The 17254-nt window shown below is 42.4% G+C and overlaps 1 protein-coding gene across 1 annotated transcript; it reads right to left on the bottom strand.

Moving 5' to 3' along the window:
- Positions 1–5731: 5731 nt before the first annotated feature.
- Positions 5732–9511, bottom strand: LOC139570771 (zinc finger protein 665-like). The gene is made up of 4 exons (XM_071392922.1): positions 9238–9511; positions 8755–9012; positions 8490–8586; positions 5732–8330 (listed from the first exon to the last, which is right to left on the bottom strand). Exons 1-4 carry the CDS (start codon positions 9382–9384, stop codon positions 6523–6525), a joined length of 2310 nt encoding a protein of 769 aa, XP_071249023.1. The 5' UTR covers positions 9385–9511; the 3' UTR covers positions 5732–6522.
- Between the last annotated feature and the right edge of the window lie 7743 nt (positions 9512–17254).

Genomic DNA, 17254 nt, shown 5'->3' on the forward strand with positions numbered 1-17254 from the left:
AAAGTTAAATGACAAATCTTTACGACTAGGCCTACAGAGATCCTATTGAATTAATAGGGATCCTATACGTAATTCTATGATTAGGTACATAAAAAATGTTGGTGCATGAGGTCCCATATCGGGATGAAATTACATCTACTTTCACCCCTGGCCTACTCCATCTAATCACAATGGTAGAAACATAAACAAACCACTTTCTTAATAATTAATGATCTGCTTAACCTGGACAGATTTTGGGCAGAGTAAACCCTTTCGCTTCGCCTCTTCTTCTCTGATATCACCTGACGCAAACTTCCTTGACACATGGCCATGAATGTTTACATGTGACACTGGCAATGTCCCAATTATATCTCTCCCTCCCAAAGTGGGCACTTGTTCGCTTTCCTTCACTGATTTGAAAGGAAATGACTGGTATAACAAATGTGGGGGAAACCCATGTCTCTACAATTCCAATGCATTTAAATTTGTGGGAAGTAGTTAATGAGTAGTGAACGAGTGCACACTTCCCACATTTTGGGCTGATTTTCTGCATTTTGGTTTTAAAAAGTGCATCATCAGGGAATGGGGTATGCTACTTTAGATTCCATTGTGTTTTGTATTTTTGTTTATTTTCACAGGTTTTGTGGATGGTAACGTTAAAGGGGCAATCTGCAGTTGTTTCATCCATTTTTGGACTCATAAATTAATTATATGTACCTATTGATTCTTGAAGAATATAGATTATAAATGCCTCATGAGCCAAAATACCCTTTTTTTTTACTCCTATGTTTATACACAAAGTAAATGCAAACACTGTATAGCCTCAAAACATGGTTAAAACTATCATATTGGTATTATGGATGGTCACTCCTTGCATCCATAGCTCTGTCTATGAATTTAAGAATGATAACATTTCTCCATCCCCATCCCTCAGCTTTTTTCCAAAACCGTGAACACTTTGTTGTTGTTTCAACTGCAGATTGCTCCTTTAAGCAACTGTGATGTCACAATGCACATACTCCTGGGGTTACTCTGGTTGTGTTCTCTTGCTCAGACTTTGCATGCTTCGACCAATGGTTGCGTGCCATATCATCGACTGTGTCATTGACTGACAGGTTACTGTAACATTTGATGTGATTAGCTGATACGTAAAATATCTATCCAGGTGTTGTAAGATCTGGCACGTGTCAGCAACACCTGGGCAGAGGAATGTGCCCATTATTTGCTGTTGCAGAGCAGTTCAAACTGACAGTAGGGGAAGTAGCAGTCTGACTGGTCCTTGGTGGAGATCTTTGGCTTCACTGATTAAGTCTGCCCAGAGCACCCTGAAATGAGTGATGCTGGAGGTAGGCTGCTCTACAGGAACTCTCTCCTGCAGGGTGACCACCTCCTTGCACCTGGGGAAGACGGCAAAAGGCCAGGAGAAGTCTCCGCTCTGACAGGGGTTCCTTCAGAGCATTTTAAATTGCCAATAGAGGAAGCAGCAACTTAACCAGTCCTCCACCCTGGATTTCCTCTTCCAGGCAGAGACCTTCAGCTTTGACTCTGAGATAGCCTCGCAGCACGGGAACATTGAGTCTCTTTGTCATGGCCAAGGTCTCCACCTCAGCCACCTCAAGCAGTCTCGTCTATGACGAGCTCAGCCGCCTCAAGCCGAGTCTCCTCCATGACGGGCTGGTTGATCAAGGGGGAGGCCACTGTTGCTGTCTGCTCCCTGTAAATGCCGGGCAGAATCTGCTCAAAGCATCCAGAAACTAGTGACTGGGCAGATCTGTCCCGGTTCAGTTGCAAATGAAGTTAAATGACCAAATTACCTTGTTTCAGACTCTTTTTATACAGTTTCAACTGACGTCACGATAGCATAATGACATAATAACCTTTCCCCCCATTTTTTTAGGGTGTAGATCAGCTTTAATATTGCAAATAGATTGTGGCTTCCATCAATGTAATTGTCTGCATCATTTCCAATCCCCCATATACACTACCGTTCAAAAGTTTTCCATGAAAACATACATGAAATGAGTGTCAAAACGAATAGGAAATATAGTCAAGACGTTGACAAGGTCATAAATAATGATTCAAACTTTGCTATCGTCAAAGAATCCTCCATTTGCAGCAATTACAGCCTTGCAGTCCTTTGGCATTCTAGTTGACAATTTGTTGAGGTAATCTGAAGAGATTTCACCCCATGCTTCCTGAAGCACCTCCCACAAGTTGGAGTGGCTTGATGGGCACTTCTTACGTACCATACGGTCAAACTGCTCCCACAATAGCTCAATAGGGTTGAGATCCGGTGACTGTGCTGCCCACTTCGTTATAGACAGAATACCAGCTGACTGCTTCTTCCCTAAATAGTTATTTCATAGTTTGGAGCAGGCCATTGTCCTGTTGTAGGAGGAAATTGGCTCTAATTAAGCACCGTCCAAAGGGTATGGCATGGCGTTGCAAAATGGAGTGATAGCCTTCCTTCTTCAAGATCCATTTTACCCTGTACAAATCTCCCACTTTACCACCAACAAAGCACCCCCAGACCATCACATTGCCTCCACCATGCTTGACAGATGGTGTCAAGCACTCCTCCAGCATCTTTACATTTTTTCTGCATCTCACAAATGTTCTTCTTTGTGATCCGAACACCTCAAACTTAGATTAGTCTGTTCGTAACACTTTTTTCCAATCTTCCTCTGTCCAGTGTCTGTGTTTTTTTGCCCATCTTTTATTTTTATTGGCCAGTCTGAGATATGGCTTTTTCTTTGCAACTCTGCCTAGAAGGCCAGCATCCCGGAGTCACCTCTTCACTGTTGATGTTGAGACTGGTGTTTTGCGGGTATTATTTAATGAAGCTGCCGGCTGAGGACTTGTGAGGCGTCTGTTTCTCAAACTAGACACTCTAATGTACTTGTCCTCTTGCTCAGTTGTGCACCGGGGCCTCCCACTCCTCTTTCTATTCTGGTTAGAGACAGTTTGAGCTGTTCTGTGAAGGGAGTAGTACACAGCGTTGTACGAGATCTTCAGTTTCTTGGCAATTTCTCACATGGAATAGCCATCATGTCTCAGAACAAGAATAGACTGACGAGTTTCAGAAGAAAGTTCTTTGTTTCTAGCCATTTTGAGCCTGTAATCAAACCCACAAATGCTGATGCTCCAAATACTCAACTAGTCTAAAGAAGGCCAGTTTGATTGCTTCTTTAAATCAGAACAACAGTTTTCAGCTGTGCTAACATAATTGCAAAAGTGTTTTCTAATGATCAATTAGCCTTTTAAAATGATAAACTTGGATTAGCTAACACAACGTGCCATTGGAACACAGGAGTGATGGTTGCTGATAATGGGCCTCTGTACGCCTATGTAGATATTCCATAAAAAAATCTGCCATTTCCAGCTACAATAGTCATTTACAACATTAACAATATCTACACTGTATTTTTGATCAATTTTATGTTATTTAATTGACATTTTTTTTTGCTTTTCTTTCAAAAACAAGGAAATTTCTAAGTGACCCCAAACTTTTGAACGGTAGTGCATATTTTTTTTGTAAATATATAAAATATATACAGTGCATTCGGAAAGTATTCAGACCCCCTGATTATTTCCAAATTTTGTTACGTTACAGCCTTATTCTAAAATGGATTATTTTTTATTTTTTTTAAATCATCAATCTACACACAATAGCCCATAATGACAAAGCGAAAACAGGTTGTTAGAAATACCTTATTTACATAAGTATTCAAACCCTTTGCTATGAGACTTGAAAGTGAGCTCAGGTGCATCCGGTAGCATTGAAAGTCCCTAAGAACACAGTGGCCTCCATCATTCTAAAATGGAAGAAGTTTGGAACCACCAAGACTCTTCCTAGAGCCTGCAGCCCGGCCAAACTGAACAATCGGGGGGAAGGGCCTTCGTTAGGGACGTGATGAAGAACCCGATGATCACTCTGACAGAGCTTTGGACTTCCTCTGTGGAGATGGGAGAACCTTCCAGAAGAACAACCATCTCTGCAGCACTCCACCAATCAAGCTTTTATGGTAGAGTGGCAAGACGGAAGCCATTCCTTAGTAAAAAGCACATGACAGCCCAATTGGAGTTTGCCAAAAGGCACCTAAAGAACTCTCAGACCATGAGAAACAAGATTCTCTGGTCTGATGAAACCAAGATTGAACTCTTTGGCCTGAATGCCAAGCGTCACGTCTGGAGGAAACCAGGCACCATCCCTACGGTCAGTGGTGTAAAGTACTTAAGTAAAAATACTTCAAAGTACTACTTAAGTAGATTTTTGGGGTATCTGTACTTTACTATTTATATTTTTGACAATTTTTCCTTCACTACATTCCTAAAGAAAATACTTTACTTTTTACTCCATACATTTCCCTGACACCCAAAAGTACTCTTTACATTTTGAATGCTAAGCAGGACAGGAAACGGGTCCAATTCACAGACTTATCAAGAGAACATCCCTGGTCATCTCTACTCACTAAACACAAATACCTTGTTTGTAAATTATGTCTGAGTGTTGGAGTGTACCCCTTGCTAACCGTAAGAAAAGATAAAAAAAGAAAATGGTGCCGTCTGGTTTGCTTAACATAAGGAATTTGAAATGATTTATACTTTTACTTTTGAAACTTAAGTATAATTAAAACCAAATATTTTTTGGCTTTTACTCAAGTAGTATTTTATTGGGTGACTTTCACTTTTACTTGAGTAATTTTCTATTAAGGTAACTTTACTTTTACTCAGGTATGACAATTGTGTACTTTTTCCACCCCTGCCTACGGTGAGGCATGGTGGTGGCAGCATCATGCTGTGGGGATGTTTTTCAGCGGCAGGGACTGGGAGACTAGTCAGGATCAAGGGAAAGATGAACGGAGCACAGTACAGAGAGATCCTTGATGAAAACCTGCTCCAGAGTGCTCAGGACCTCAGACTGGGGTGAAGGTTCACCTTTCGACAGGACAAAGACCCTAAACACACAGCCAAGACAACGCAAGAGTGGCTTCGGGACAAGTCTCTGAATGTCCTTGAGTGGCCCAGACAGAGCCCGGACTTGAACCCGATCGAACATCTCTGGAGAGACCTGAAAATATCTGTGCAGCGACCCTCCCCATCCATCCTGACTGAGCTTGAGAGGATCTGCAGAGAAAAATGGGAGAAACTCTCCAAATACAGGTGTGCCAAGCTTGTAGTGTCATACCCAAGAAGACCTGCGGCTGTAATCGCTGCCAAAGGTGCTTCATCAAAGTAGAGTAAAGGGTCTGAATACTTATGTAAATGCACTATTCCTCTTTATTTTGAATACATTTGCAAACATGGTGGTTTTGGCCTTGTCATTATGGGGTATTGTGTGAAGATTGAAGAGGGGGGAATAACGATTTAATCAATTTTAGAATAAGGCTGTAACATAACAAAATGTGGAACAAGTCAAGGGGTCTGAATACTTTCCGAATGCACTGAAAATATTTTTATACATTTACCTTTATTATTTTCCCCTAACCCTACCACCCCTCTCCTAATTGGAGTACACTAATGGACAACAACACTTAGGCTTCTACTTCCAGCTTATACATACTATATAAATGTTTTGTTCGCTTTTTCCCCTTTAGCTACCCTCAACCCCTCCCATCTATCTCTGAACACCATCCAGTTTTGATTCCTATTTGCCATTAAATTCTGCTGTGATGTTTCACAAAAGTTCTGAACCTTTCTATTCTCATAGTTTGTATAGATTGTACATTAAAGATAAACATTTTTGCTTAGAGTATTATAACTTTATTATTGATCAATTGACTATGACTTTTCAGATCACCCAGCAGTGATATTTGCAGAGTTAACTCCAGGTAAATGTTGCAATTCTTCAGCCATTCCTGAACCTGCGACCAAAAACAAGTTACATATGGACAGTACCAAAACAAATGATCTAAGGATTCGGTCTCTTGGCAGCAAAATCTGCAGAGCTGGGTTTGTTGTATCCCCCATATATACATTTGCTCACTTTACAACTCAGGTAACAAGAGGTGTTTGACTTGTGTTTTGTATATATGGGGGTACACTTTACTTTTACTCATTCTATTGGTTGCAAGAATTTTGTATAATCATTTAAATTGAAAAACTCAAAGTTCTGAATATTTTTTAAACACAAGTCAAACACCTCGTTACCTGAGTTGTAAAGTGAGCAAATGTATTGCAACATACTGTAAAATACTCATGCTGCAACACTACTGGTGCATGTGGGTTGAAATATGGACATGCTACATACATATTACAAACATATAATAACATAGTAGTATTTATCAATAGACTAGGCCCAGGTTACCTGAGAGACATGATGATAGCAACAGTGATGCAAATTTCAACCCATCCTAATATAAAATCAGGGGGAATCCATGGAAGGACCATGGACGTACAGTAGAAGGCTTGCATTGTCATTTATGCAGCTTGTGTAATAGCTAGATATTCTAGAATTATAATTACTACATGGATTTGCAACATTCATAGCATTTTTTGCTAAGCAGCTCCAATTAGGCAGGTGTGTTGGTATTGTGCCATTATTCATATATTATTACAGTACTTGTGAGAGTCTCCAACAGTCACTTCCACTATTTGTTCTTGAACTTCAATACACTTGTGTTCCTTCAAATTTCTCATACAGGAGAAGCTCTTCCTGCATTTGGAGCAGTTGTATGGTTTTTCCCCAGTGTGCACTTGCTGGTGAGCCTTGAGATTGTTCGCTTGGCTGAAAGTCTTCCCACACAAATTGCAGAGAAACGGTTTCTCCCCAGTGTGCACGCGTTTGTGGCGAACAAGGTTCTGTGCAAAACTGAAGCTCTTCCCACACAGGTCACAGGTATGTGGCCTCTCTCCAGTGTGAGTGCGTAGGTGAAGATTGAGGAAACGCTGTTTGGCGAAGTGCTTCTCACACATGGTGCAGCTGAATGGTTTCCCCTCAGTGTGAATGAGCCGGTGAGCGTTATAGTAACTCAGGGAACTGTACCCTTGTTCACATATATCACAGGTAAACGTCTTCTTGCCTGTGTGGACCCGACAATGAGTTTTGAGATTGGTAGCGGTGTGGAAATTCTTTCCGCATTCTTCACAAGAGTGAGTTTTTTTCTCTGTGTGTGTCACCTGGTGCCTTTTCAGATAGTTTGCAGACCGGTAGCATTTTCCACACTCTAAGCAGTCATAGGGTTTGTCCCCACTGTGTATCTTCTGGTGGATCATCAGCGAACTCTTCTGGTTGAAGCTCTTTCCACATACGTCACATACAAACGTTTTCTCACCTGTGTGAATGCGCTGGTGGACTTTGAGATGACTAGCTTGAGTGAAACTCTTCTGGCATATGTCACAGGGGAACGCTTTAACACCAGAGTGAGTCTGCTGGTGTCTGCGGAGGTTAGGCGCTAAACTAAAACATTTGCCACAGATCTCACAGCTAAATGCTTTCTCACCAGTGTGAACTACGTGGTGGGTATTTAGGGCACTTTTCAGGCTGAAGCCTTTTCCGCATTGGTCACACATGTAGGGCTTCTCTCCGGTGTGGGTCCTTTGGTGAGCCTTGAGGCCACTTCTCTGGCTGAATCTATTGCCACATATGTCACAGCTGAAAGGTCGCTCTCCTTTGTGTACAGTCAGCACGTGTACATTTAAACTTCGTCTAGCTGTAAAAGACTTCCCACACGTTGTACACTTAAATGGTCTTTCTCCTGTGTGTACACCCTGGTGTACTATCATATCTCTCTGCCTGGCAAAAACCTTCCCACACTGAGAGCACTTGAATCTCTTCTCTCCTCTGTGTACAGCTATTCTGTGAGCTTTGAGGCTACATTTTGCAGGGAAAGCCTTAGCACACAAAGTACATCTTAATACCTTCTCTTTCTCTCCTTTGAAAACCACCTGGTGTTCTTTAAGCTGGCTCTGGGTGCCAAATATCTTCCCGCAGTATGTGCACTTGAATCGCTTCTCCCTTTTGTGGACTATAACGTGGTGTACTTTGAGACTGCACTTTGCTGTAAAGCCCTTCCCACACTGCGTACACCTAAATGGCCTCTCACCTGTGTGGACAACCTGGTGGGCTTTCAGGTTACTTAGTTTACTAAAAGCCTTCCCACACTGTACACAGCTTAAACATTTGTCTCCTTTGACAGATTTCTGGCCCTTTGTGCGTCTCACTGCACGCAGTCTCATTTGACGTACTGTGGGAGCCGCCATCTTAGCATCCTTGGATATGTCTGTGGGCGCAGCAGGCTCTAAGTCTTGGTCATCTTGGGCCTTTGCTGGTGAGAGTGGTGTAGTAATCTCCTCCTCCATGGTGTGTTCAATAGTAGCATCCTCCCCAGCCTCTGTCCTGGATTCTCCATCTGGGCAGTAGATATCCAATATTAATATCACTGCTGTTGTGCTGCAGTTTCAGCATTTAATTTCAACTTTCTAAGTTGTGAATATAAGATGTAATGCAGTCAGTTGTCTACATTCAGACCATTCTGAACGTATTGAAAGGTGACTTCATAACTACTTACCTGTGTCCTCATGTGTGTGTCCTGTCTGGGTGTCCTGTTGCAGGGTACCCTCCTTCAACGTGATCCATTCAGCACATTCCTCCTCCGTCTCTGAAGACTAGACGTGAAATAATAAATCAGTGGAAAGTATCCTTCCCCAAACACACACTCTCTCTCTCTCTGACCTCCAACACAGGCTAGCTACATTCCTTGAATAGCAACTAATTTGCATCCTATTCATATTCAAGATATTGGTGACCAGTGATATGGATATATGGGAGATTACCATGCCACTGTTGACTTCAGACAAGCGCACACATTTAGTCAGGTCTTTTCCTTGGGTCTTCCTGTCCTCTGCATCCACCGCTCCAAGCCCTCTAGTTGTCCTCAGGTCCCCATCCATCACCTGGAGATTCTCCTTCAGAACCGGATTATCTCTCTGACACACAGACACTTGCAGACGCAGAGAAGCTGTATCCTCATCTATGAGACTAATGATTTTTTGCATGGCCTCTTTGCACAATCTCTTCATGGTGGCAGACAGCTGTATATGGAGAAGACACAAACATATGACACTGACTCTTTTCTTAACTTCTGAGCTAGCTAGTCTCAATGCCAATTTTCTGACCCAAGACATTTGACATAATGTCAAACAAACAATTAAGGTTAGCTACCCATACAATGTATCCTATGTAACACACACGTCCGTGCCAACACAATGCAGGCTGGTTAGCTAGGTAAATGTAAACTCTGCTTGTGACCCACTTACCTCAGTCCCAGGGCCAGTGCACTGCCTCTGTGACTCGGTGGAAACGTTTTGACTCGTGCACTCATCCAACAATTTACTTATTTCCACAACGGCTGCATTTACTAAAAGCCTCATGACGGTGGCCAGTTGATCCTTTAAACGTGACATTTTCCCTGAGATTTAAAAGCCTACATTTAGACAAATGTAACGTTATGATTACGCAGTCGATGCTGTCACATTTTAGTTCACGAGCTAACTATTTCATTCAACAAAATGACATCAGCATCTCGTCAACAACAATAAAAAAGTACTTCCGGATCTTCTTCTTCTTCTTCGATGAGGTTAACGGCGGTTGAATTCCAATGTGTTGCATTACCGCCACCTACTAGACTGGAGTACAACTCCCTTATACTTTGGTTAAAAAAATATAAATAAAAAAATATAAATACCCTACCATCTAACACTACAATCACAAAACAAATGTTAAAAAATCTATAAAATAAGAATAACACCACCCTACTCCACTATTTAAATATATTTAGTCCTACCTCATGCCAACCTGAAATAGATGGGACATCACCACTTAACACACCCTGTAACTCTTCTGATGTCAAGTCTCGCACACCCAAATACTTCTCTGCAGCTGCCACCACAACCTCAATTTTCGCCGACATTACATTCCAACCCTGCAGTAAAGTTGAAAACCATTGCTATAAATGCTAAAAATCAAATTTTCCTGAAACATACTGTTGAGGTCGGAAGTTTACATACACTTAGGTTGGAGTCATTAAAACTCATTTTCCAACCACTCCACACATTTCTTGTTAACAAACTACAGGTTAGGACATCTACTTTGTGCATAACACAAGTAATTTTTCCAACAATTGTTTACAGACAGATTATTTCACTTATAATTCACTGTATCACAATTCCAGTGGGTCAGAAGTTTACATACACTAAGTTGACTGTGCCTTTAAACAGCTTGGAAAATTCCAGAAAATGATGTCATGACTTTAGAAGCTTCTGATAGGCTAATTGACATAATTTGCGTCAATTGGTGGTGTACCTGTGGATGTATTTCAAGGCCTACCTTCAAACTAAGTGCCTCTTTGCTTGACATCATAAGAAAATCAAAAGAAATCAGCCAAGACCTCAGAAAAAAATTGTAGACCTCCACAAGTCTGATTCATCCTTGGGAGCAATTTCCAAACGCCTGAAGGTACCACGTTCATCTGTACAAACAATAGCACGCAAGTATAAACACCATGGGACCAGGCAGCCGTCATACCGCTCAGGAAGGAGACGCGTTCTGTCTCCTAGAGATAAACCTACTTTGGTGTGAAAAGTGCAAATCAATCTCAGAACAACAGCAAAGGACCTTGTGAAGATGCTGGAGGAAACAGGTACAAAAGTATCTATATCCACAGTAAAATGAGTCCTATATTCACATAACATGAAAGGCCGCTCAGCAAGGAAGAAGTCACTGCTCCAAACCCGCCATAAAAAAGCCAGACTATGGTTTGCAACTGCAAATGGGGACAATGATCGTACTTTTGGAGAAATGTCCTCTGGTTTGATGAAACAAAAATAGAACTGTTTGGCCATAATGACCATCGTTATGTTTGGAGGAAAAAGGGGGAGTCTTGCAAGCCAAAGAAAAGCATCCCAACCGTGAAGCACGGGGGTGGCAGCATCATGTTGTGGGGGTGGTTTGCTGCAGGAGGGACTGGTGCACTTCACAAAATAGATGGCATCATGAGGTAGGAAAATGATGTGGATATATTGAAGCAACATCTCAAGACATCAGTCAGGAATTTAAAGCTTGGTCGCAAATGGGTCTTCCAAATGGACAATGACCCCAAGCATCTGTACAACACTTTGAGATATCAGCTGATGTAAGAAGGGCTACATAAATACATTTGATTTGATACTTCCAAAGTTGTGGCAAAATTTAAGGACAACAAAGTCAAGGTATTGGAGTGGCCATCACAAAGCCCTGACCTCAATCCTATAGAAAATTTGTAAGCAGAACTGAAAATGCGTGTGCGAGCAAGGAGGCCTACTAACCTGACTCAGTTACACCAGCTCTGTCAGGAGGAATGGGCTAAATCTCACCCAACTTATTGTGGGAAGCTTGTGGAAGGCTATCCAAAACGTTTGACCCAAGTTAAACAATTTAAAGGCAATACTACCAAATACTAGTTGAGTGTTTGTTAACTTCTGACCCACTGGGAATGTGATGAAAGAAATAAAAGCTGAAATAAATTATTCTCTCTACTCTTATTCTGAAATTTCACATTCTTAAAATAAAGTGGTGATCCTAACTGACCTAAGACAGGGCATTTTTACTAGGATTAAATGTCAGGAGTTGTGAAAAACTGAGTTTAAATATATTTGGCTAAGGTGTATGTAAACTTCTGACGTCAACTGTATATATCTTGTTGGCCTATCCCTCTGTAATACAGAGGTACAGATATACTACTCACACCACTCCTCTCAGGATCCCTCCCCTTGACCCAACTTCCTCTACTTTCTTCCCTGCCTCAGCATATGATAACTTCTGCACTACTCTAACCCTCAAAACTTCAAACTGCTTCTCTCGCACCGGACATTTCTGATCCCCAGCCCCATGGGGACCCGTACAATTTACACATATCACTACTTTCCCCAATGCTACACATTCCTTTGTCTCATTCCCTTCTGCACACTTCTCACACCTAGGAACCTCCCTCCTACACACTGCTGCCACATGCCCATAAGCTTGACACCTGTAACAACGTAATGTATTCGGTACAAAAGCTCATACAGGTTAACTTATATATCCTAACATCACTTTGTCGGGCAAAGAGTCAACATCAAAACTCAAAAGAACAGACAATGACTCTTCTGTTTCACAACTCTCGCCACCCTGTCTGCATCGCACCAAACGACGATCATCACAAACACCGGGAATCTTCCCCTTCAGTTGGTCAACTTTTACATTTACTGCTACCCCAGTAATCACTCCTTTCAATGGCGCCCTTTTCTTGAGAGCGAAACAATTCACATTTCTTGGCCCCAGTTGTTTAACGCCGAGCGCCTTCTCCCTCTGACCAGCAGAAACACAAACAATTATCACAAGACCACTTCTGGTTACCCTCACCGATTCCACAGTACCCAATTCTGTTTTCACCCACCCTGAAACCACAAAGAGATCAGCCAAAAGGTAAGAGTCCACTTTGTCCAAAAACCTCACTCCTACTGTCACAGACTCATCATACTTCCGCGTCACGGAATATCAGAAATTTTCAAAATAAAAAAGTCCCACACGTAATAGTAGGAAAGTGTCAATATCCTCAATTTATTCATGATATATGAAAACAATTGTCTAAACATTAACAATGATTCATTTGCATTACATTTGTGTTTTAAAATATGTTCCAAAGTTAAATAAAATCCACCAATGTGAATCCCTGTATATGGAATACATATTCTGGGTGTCGCAGTAAAAGTTCTGGGCCGTACACACTACCCTCTGTAGCGCCTTACGATCAGATGCCGAGCAGTTGCCATACCAGGCGGTGATGCCATCAGTCACGATGCTCTCGATGGTGCAGCTGTATAACCCGGGGACCCATGCCAAATCTTTTCAGTCTCCTGAGGGGGAAAATGTGTTGTCGTGCCCTCTTCACAACTGTCTTGGTGTGTTTGGACCATGATAGTTCGCTGCTGATGTGGACACCAAGGAACTTGAAACTCTCGACCCGCTCCACTACAGCACCGTCGATGTTAATGCGGGCCTGTTTGGCCTGCCTTTTCCTGTAGTCCAAGATCAGCTATTTTGTCTTGCTCACATTGAGGGAGAGGTTGTTGTCCTGGAACCACACTGCCAGGTCTCTGACCCCCTCCCTATAGGCTGTCTCATCATTGTCAGTGATCAGGCCTACCACTGTTGTGTTGTCAGCAAACTTACCCCAACCCAGTTACTCTGGTACAACATTTCATAAAATAACAAAAAAAAGTGTGAACTGTAGCCATGTATTTCCTTTAATAGTTTATTTGCCTAAGCCTGACCTAGGGGGGGGGGGGGGGGGCTAGTTACCCTCTAGTACCCTACTCAAAGAAGTCCAGAGTATGATCCCCACCACAGTTGCAACATTTTCCATTCACAGATTCTTCAATAACATACTTCTTCCATCTGCAAACATTTGACACGTGGCCATATCTTTTGCAATTCCCACACTCTACCTCACATATCCAAGCTTCACATGTGCATTTAGAGTCTCAAACAACAATAGTATTGATAGGCTTTTCTCCTTCTTTCCATTTATCTTACTGGTCAGGCGATGTGCACTGTCCACTCCTGGGATTTTCTGAATAAGGTAGGCTACTCGTCATCTATATCGAACGAGACTCCAGATATAATGGTGCCTTCAAGAGAACTGGGAACTCTGGAAAAACGAGGTCAAATCATGGTTCACTTAGAAATCAGTGCTTTAGCACTATAAAGGGCCACAGATGAGCTCTCCTCTTTTGGAGGAAAATGGAAGTCAATGGTGAAGCAAGAGCTAGAGGTGAAGGAGTGCGCGTAGGAAGAGGAGGACGAGGAAGGACAGTTGTCTCCGATGAGATCAGGGCCACATTGGTTGACCATGTGCTCAACCATGGATTGAGTATGAGGGAGGCTGGGCAGAGTTCAGCCCAACCTGAGCCGCTACAGGGTTGCATCTATCATCAGTACATTCAGAAATGAGAACCGGTAGTTACCTACCATCTACACTATGCCCTTTATGTATGTATACTGCAGTCTGACATATCAGTAGGCCTATGGTACTCAGTGATTGTTGGCCAATGTTACAGTAATGTCACTTCATATTGAAAGAAAAAATAATATTTTAGTTTACTCATATTTGTGGATCTTCTGCAGAACTGAGAGACGGCCGTGATGGAAGACACTGGCTGTTTTACACCAGAACAGGAGACCGCTATTGTGAACATGGTGGTGACAAACCATACCATTAGATTATGAGAAATCCAGAACCACAATTGCAGACCACACAATATTCATTAACATTCACCAGGTGGGCTTGTCTACATTGGACCGTGTATTACAGCACAACCAAAACTGGTCTATGGGGTGCCATTTGAGCGAAACTCAGAGGGTTAAAGAACAGCGAGATGAATATGTGCAAGTAAGTCCCTATACTGTGAATTTACTATCATATCAGCACTGTATAGACACAGTACTGTAATCCAGTGTATTGTGCCTCACCATATTGACTGCTCTAGGTCTGTCACATTGTCTTGTCTGTTTCAGGGAGTCTTGAAGCTGGATGCCACTGCAATTCTGCATGTTCATATTTACATTGAGGCTGGCTTCAACCTAGCCAAAAGAAGGGGACGGAACATTATTGGCCATTGTGAATGTCCCTGGACAGCTTGGAGGGACTATCACCATGTGCGCAGCCGTTAGCCAGCAAGGTGTCCTCCATCACCATGCCAAACTTGGTCTCTACAACACCGCCCTTCTTATCACATTCCTGGACACACTACATGGCATCCTCATTCCAGCTGAGCAGAGGGGTGGACCAGAGCAGCCCAGGTATGTTGTCATCTGGGACACCGTTAGTTTCCACCGGGCTGCTCTGGTCCGCAACTGGTTCATCGACCATCCACAATTTATTGTTCTCTACCTCCCACCATATTCCCAATTCCTGAACCCAATTGAAGAGTTTTTTTTCGGCATGGCGATGGAAGGTGTATGACCGCCATCCCCTCGCACGCGTGCCTCTTCTCCAGGCAATGGAGGATGCATGTGGTGAAGTTGATGTGAGGGCTTTCGACGGCTGGATCCGTCACTCCAGAAGATTCTTTCCCCACTGTTTAGCCAGGGAGAACATCGCATCTGATGTAGATGAGATGCTGTGGCCAGACCAAAATAGGAGGCAGGATGCAGCCTAATGTCTCTTACATTTTGCATGTGTTTGTCTTTTTGTGTTTAGAGTTTTGAAAGAATGAGCCACTTAAAAACAAAATTGTATGGAAAACCCTTTATCTTACTGAATTATTTTCCTGGTTTTCTCCTGTTGGGTATGGAAAGTGTTATATACAAAACACAAGTGTTCAAAAATACTGTTTTTGTTACTGTATTGCATTTGTGTTTATGTATATTTGAGTAGGTATACATTGTTACACTAGTTGGTTGTGAAAGATTGCCTTAATGCTGAAAATGCAAGAGGCATAACCCTACTGATGGGATATTCATAGTAGTGTTGAGCACATCAGTGTGTTGTTTGGTATTGTCCGTACATTGTCCGTACTTTCAGAAGGGGAAAACCGGTAATTTGCCTTGTTACTGTGACACATGGAATGTTGTAGTGCATATAGACTGAATCTCCACTTTGTTCTCCGTGTAGTTTTTGCCACAGTAATGGATGACCACAGTTCAGTAATGGTCAAATTTCATTTTTGCAGAACTTCGAGGCGGCCATCTATTGGAGGTAGGCGACAACTTCTCACAGCTGAGCAGGAGACTGCCCTGGTGAATATGTGATTGCCAATAATGCCACCCGTTTGAGGGGAAATTCAAACCCAAATAGTTGAAGGCCAGGGAGTCTTCCATGGAAATAATAGCATCAGCATTTCCACCATTGACCGGATCGTTCAGAAGAACCACATAAGCAGCTGTACCGCGTGCCTTTTGAATGGAATTCAGAGTTAAGGAGCAATGATTCCAATATGTGCAGGTAATTGCAATACTATACAGAATTTTTACAGTATGTAGAGTATGGCCCATCTCTCCAGCATATAAATACAGTACTGTATAGTAATGTTACAGTAACTGCAGTACACAATCTTTCATACCAGTACAGTAGTACTGTATTTGTAGTAGAGTAAAATTTGTGTTTTTGTACTTCTGAAGAGAATCTTTGAGCTGGATGCCATGGATGACCCACAGGAGTACATCTTCATCGACGAGGCAGGGTTCAACCTAGCAAAAGGGGGCACAACGTCATTAGTCACCATGCCATCATACAAGTTTCTGGCCAGAGGGGAGACAACGTCACCCTTTGTGTAGCCATCATCAATCGTGGCGTCCTCCACCGCCATGTCAAAGTGGGTCCATACAACACGGCACAACTCCTTCAATTTCTAGATCAACTGCACAATAACTTTCTTCAACAGGAAGGGGAGCAAGGGCAACCAGAGCAAGCCCAATATGTTGTCATTTGGGATAATGTGAGTTTCCATCTGGCTGCTCTGGTTTGCGCCTGGTTCAATGACCACCCCAGGTTCACCGTTCTTTTTTCCCCCAGCATATTCCCCATTTTTTAAACCGATTGAGGAATCCTTCTCAGTATGGCGGTGGAGAGTGTATGACCGCAACCCCTACGCACAGCAAAACCTCCTGGAGGCAATGGTGGACGTCTGTGGTGATGTGTCTGTGGAGTCTATCCAGGGTTTTCTAAGGCACACAAGGGCATTTTTCCCACACTGCCTGGAAAGAGAAAACATAATGTGTGACGTTGATGAGATATTATGGCCTGACCCAGACCTGAGACGATGAGAACGCTGATGCTGAGTAACCTGTACATTTGCTGCATTTGGAAATAAAGCTTTTGGAAATTAGGTATTTTACTGTGCATGGACTCTTCCTTACATGTTTTGTCAGTGTGACATTTCAAACGTCAGGTTTTTGACCAAAACAGCACATACAGTAGTATTCCCTTATCCACTATTGTAAGAGGTATTTATTACAGTACTGTTTTGACTTTCTCTCGCCAGGGTGTTCCTGAAAGGGTTATCTGGATAGTCAGTGCTGTGATTTTACAAAGTTCCAAATGATTTCTCTGAACCTATCCTAAACATTTTGGTAGCAGTGTTTTGAACTAATCCCTCCAGTGTGTAACACAGTCATGTAGTCTGTATTTTTTACATCTTATGTGTGTCTGAGGGCAAAGTTTTAATTGGGACCCAGAAGTTAGTTTGTACCATTGCGTGGGAGTTTTTAAAATTGTGTGTGACGATTTGAGAAAATGGTGAGAAAAACAAAGTTAAT

The sequence above is a fragment of the Salvelinus alpinus genome, chromosome 3 (genome assembly GCF_045679555.1).
Source record: "Salvelinus alpinus chromosome 3, SLU_Salpinus.1, whole genome shotgun sequence".
NCBI classification, from domain to species: domain Eukaryota; kingdom Metazoa; phylum Chordata; class Actinopteri; order Salmoniformes; family Salmonidae; genus Salvelinus; species Salvelinus alpinus.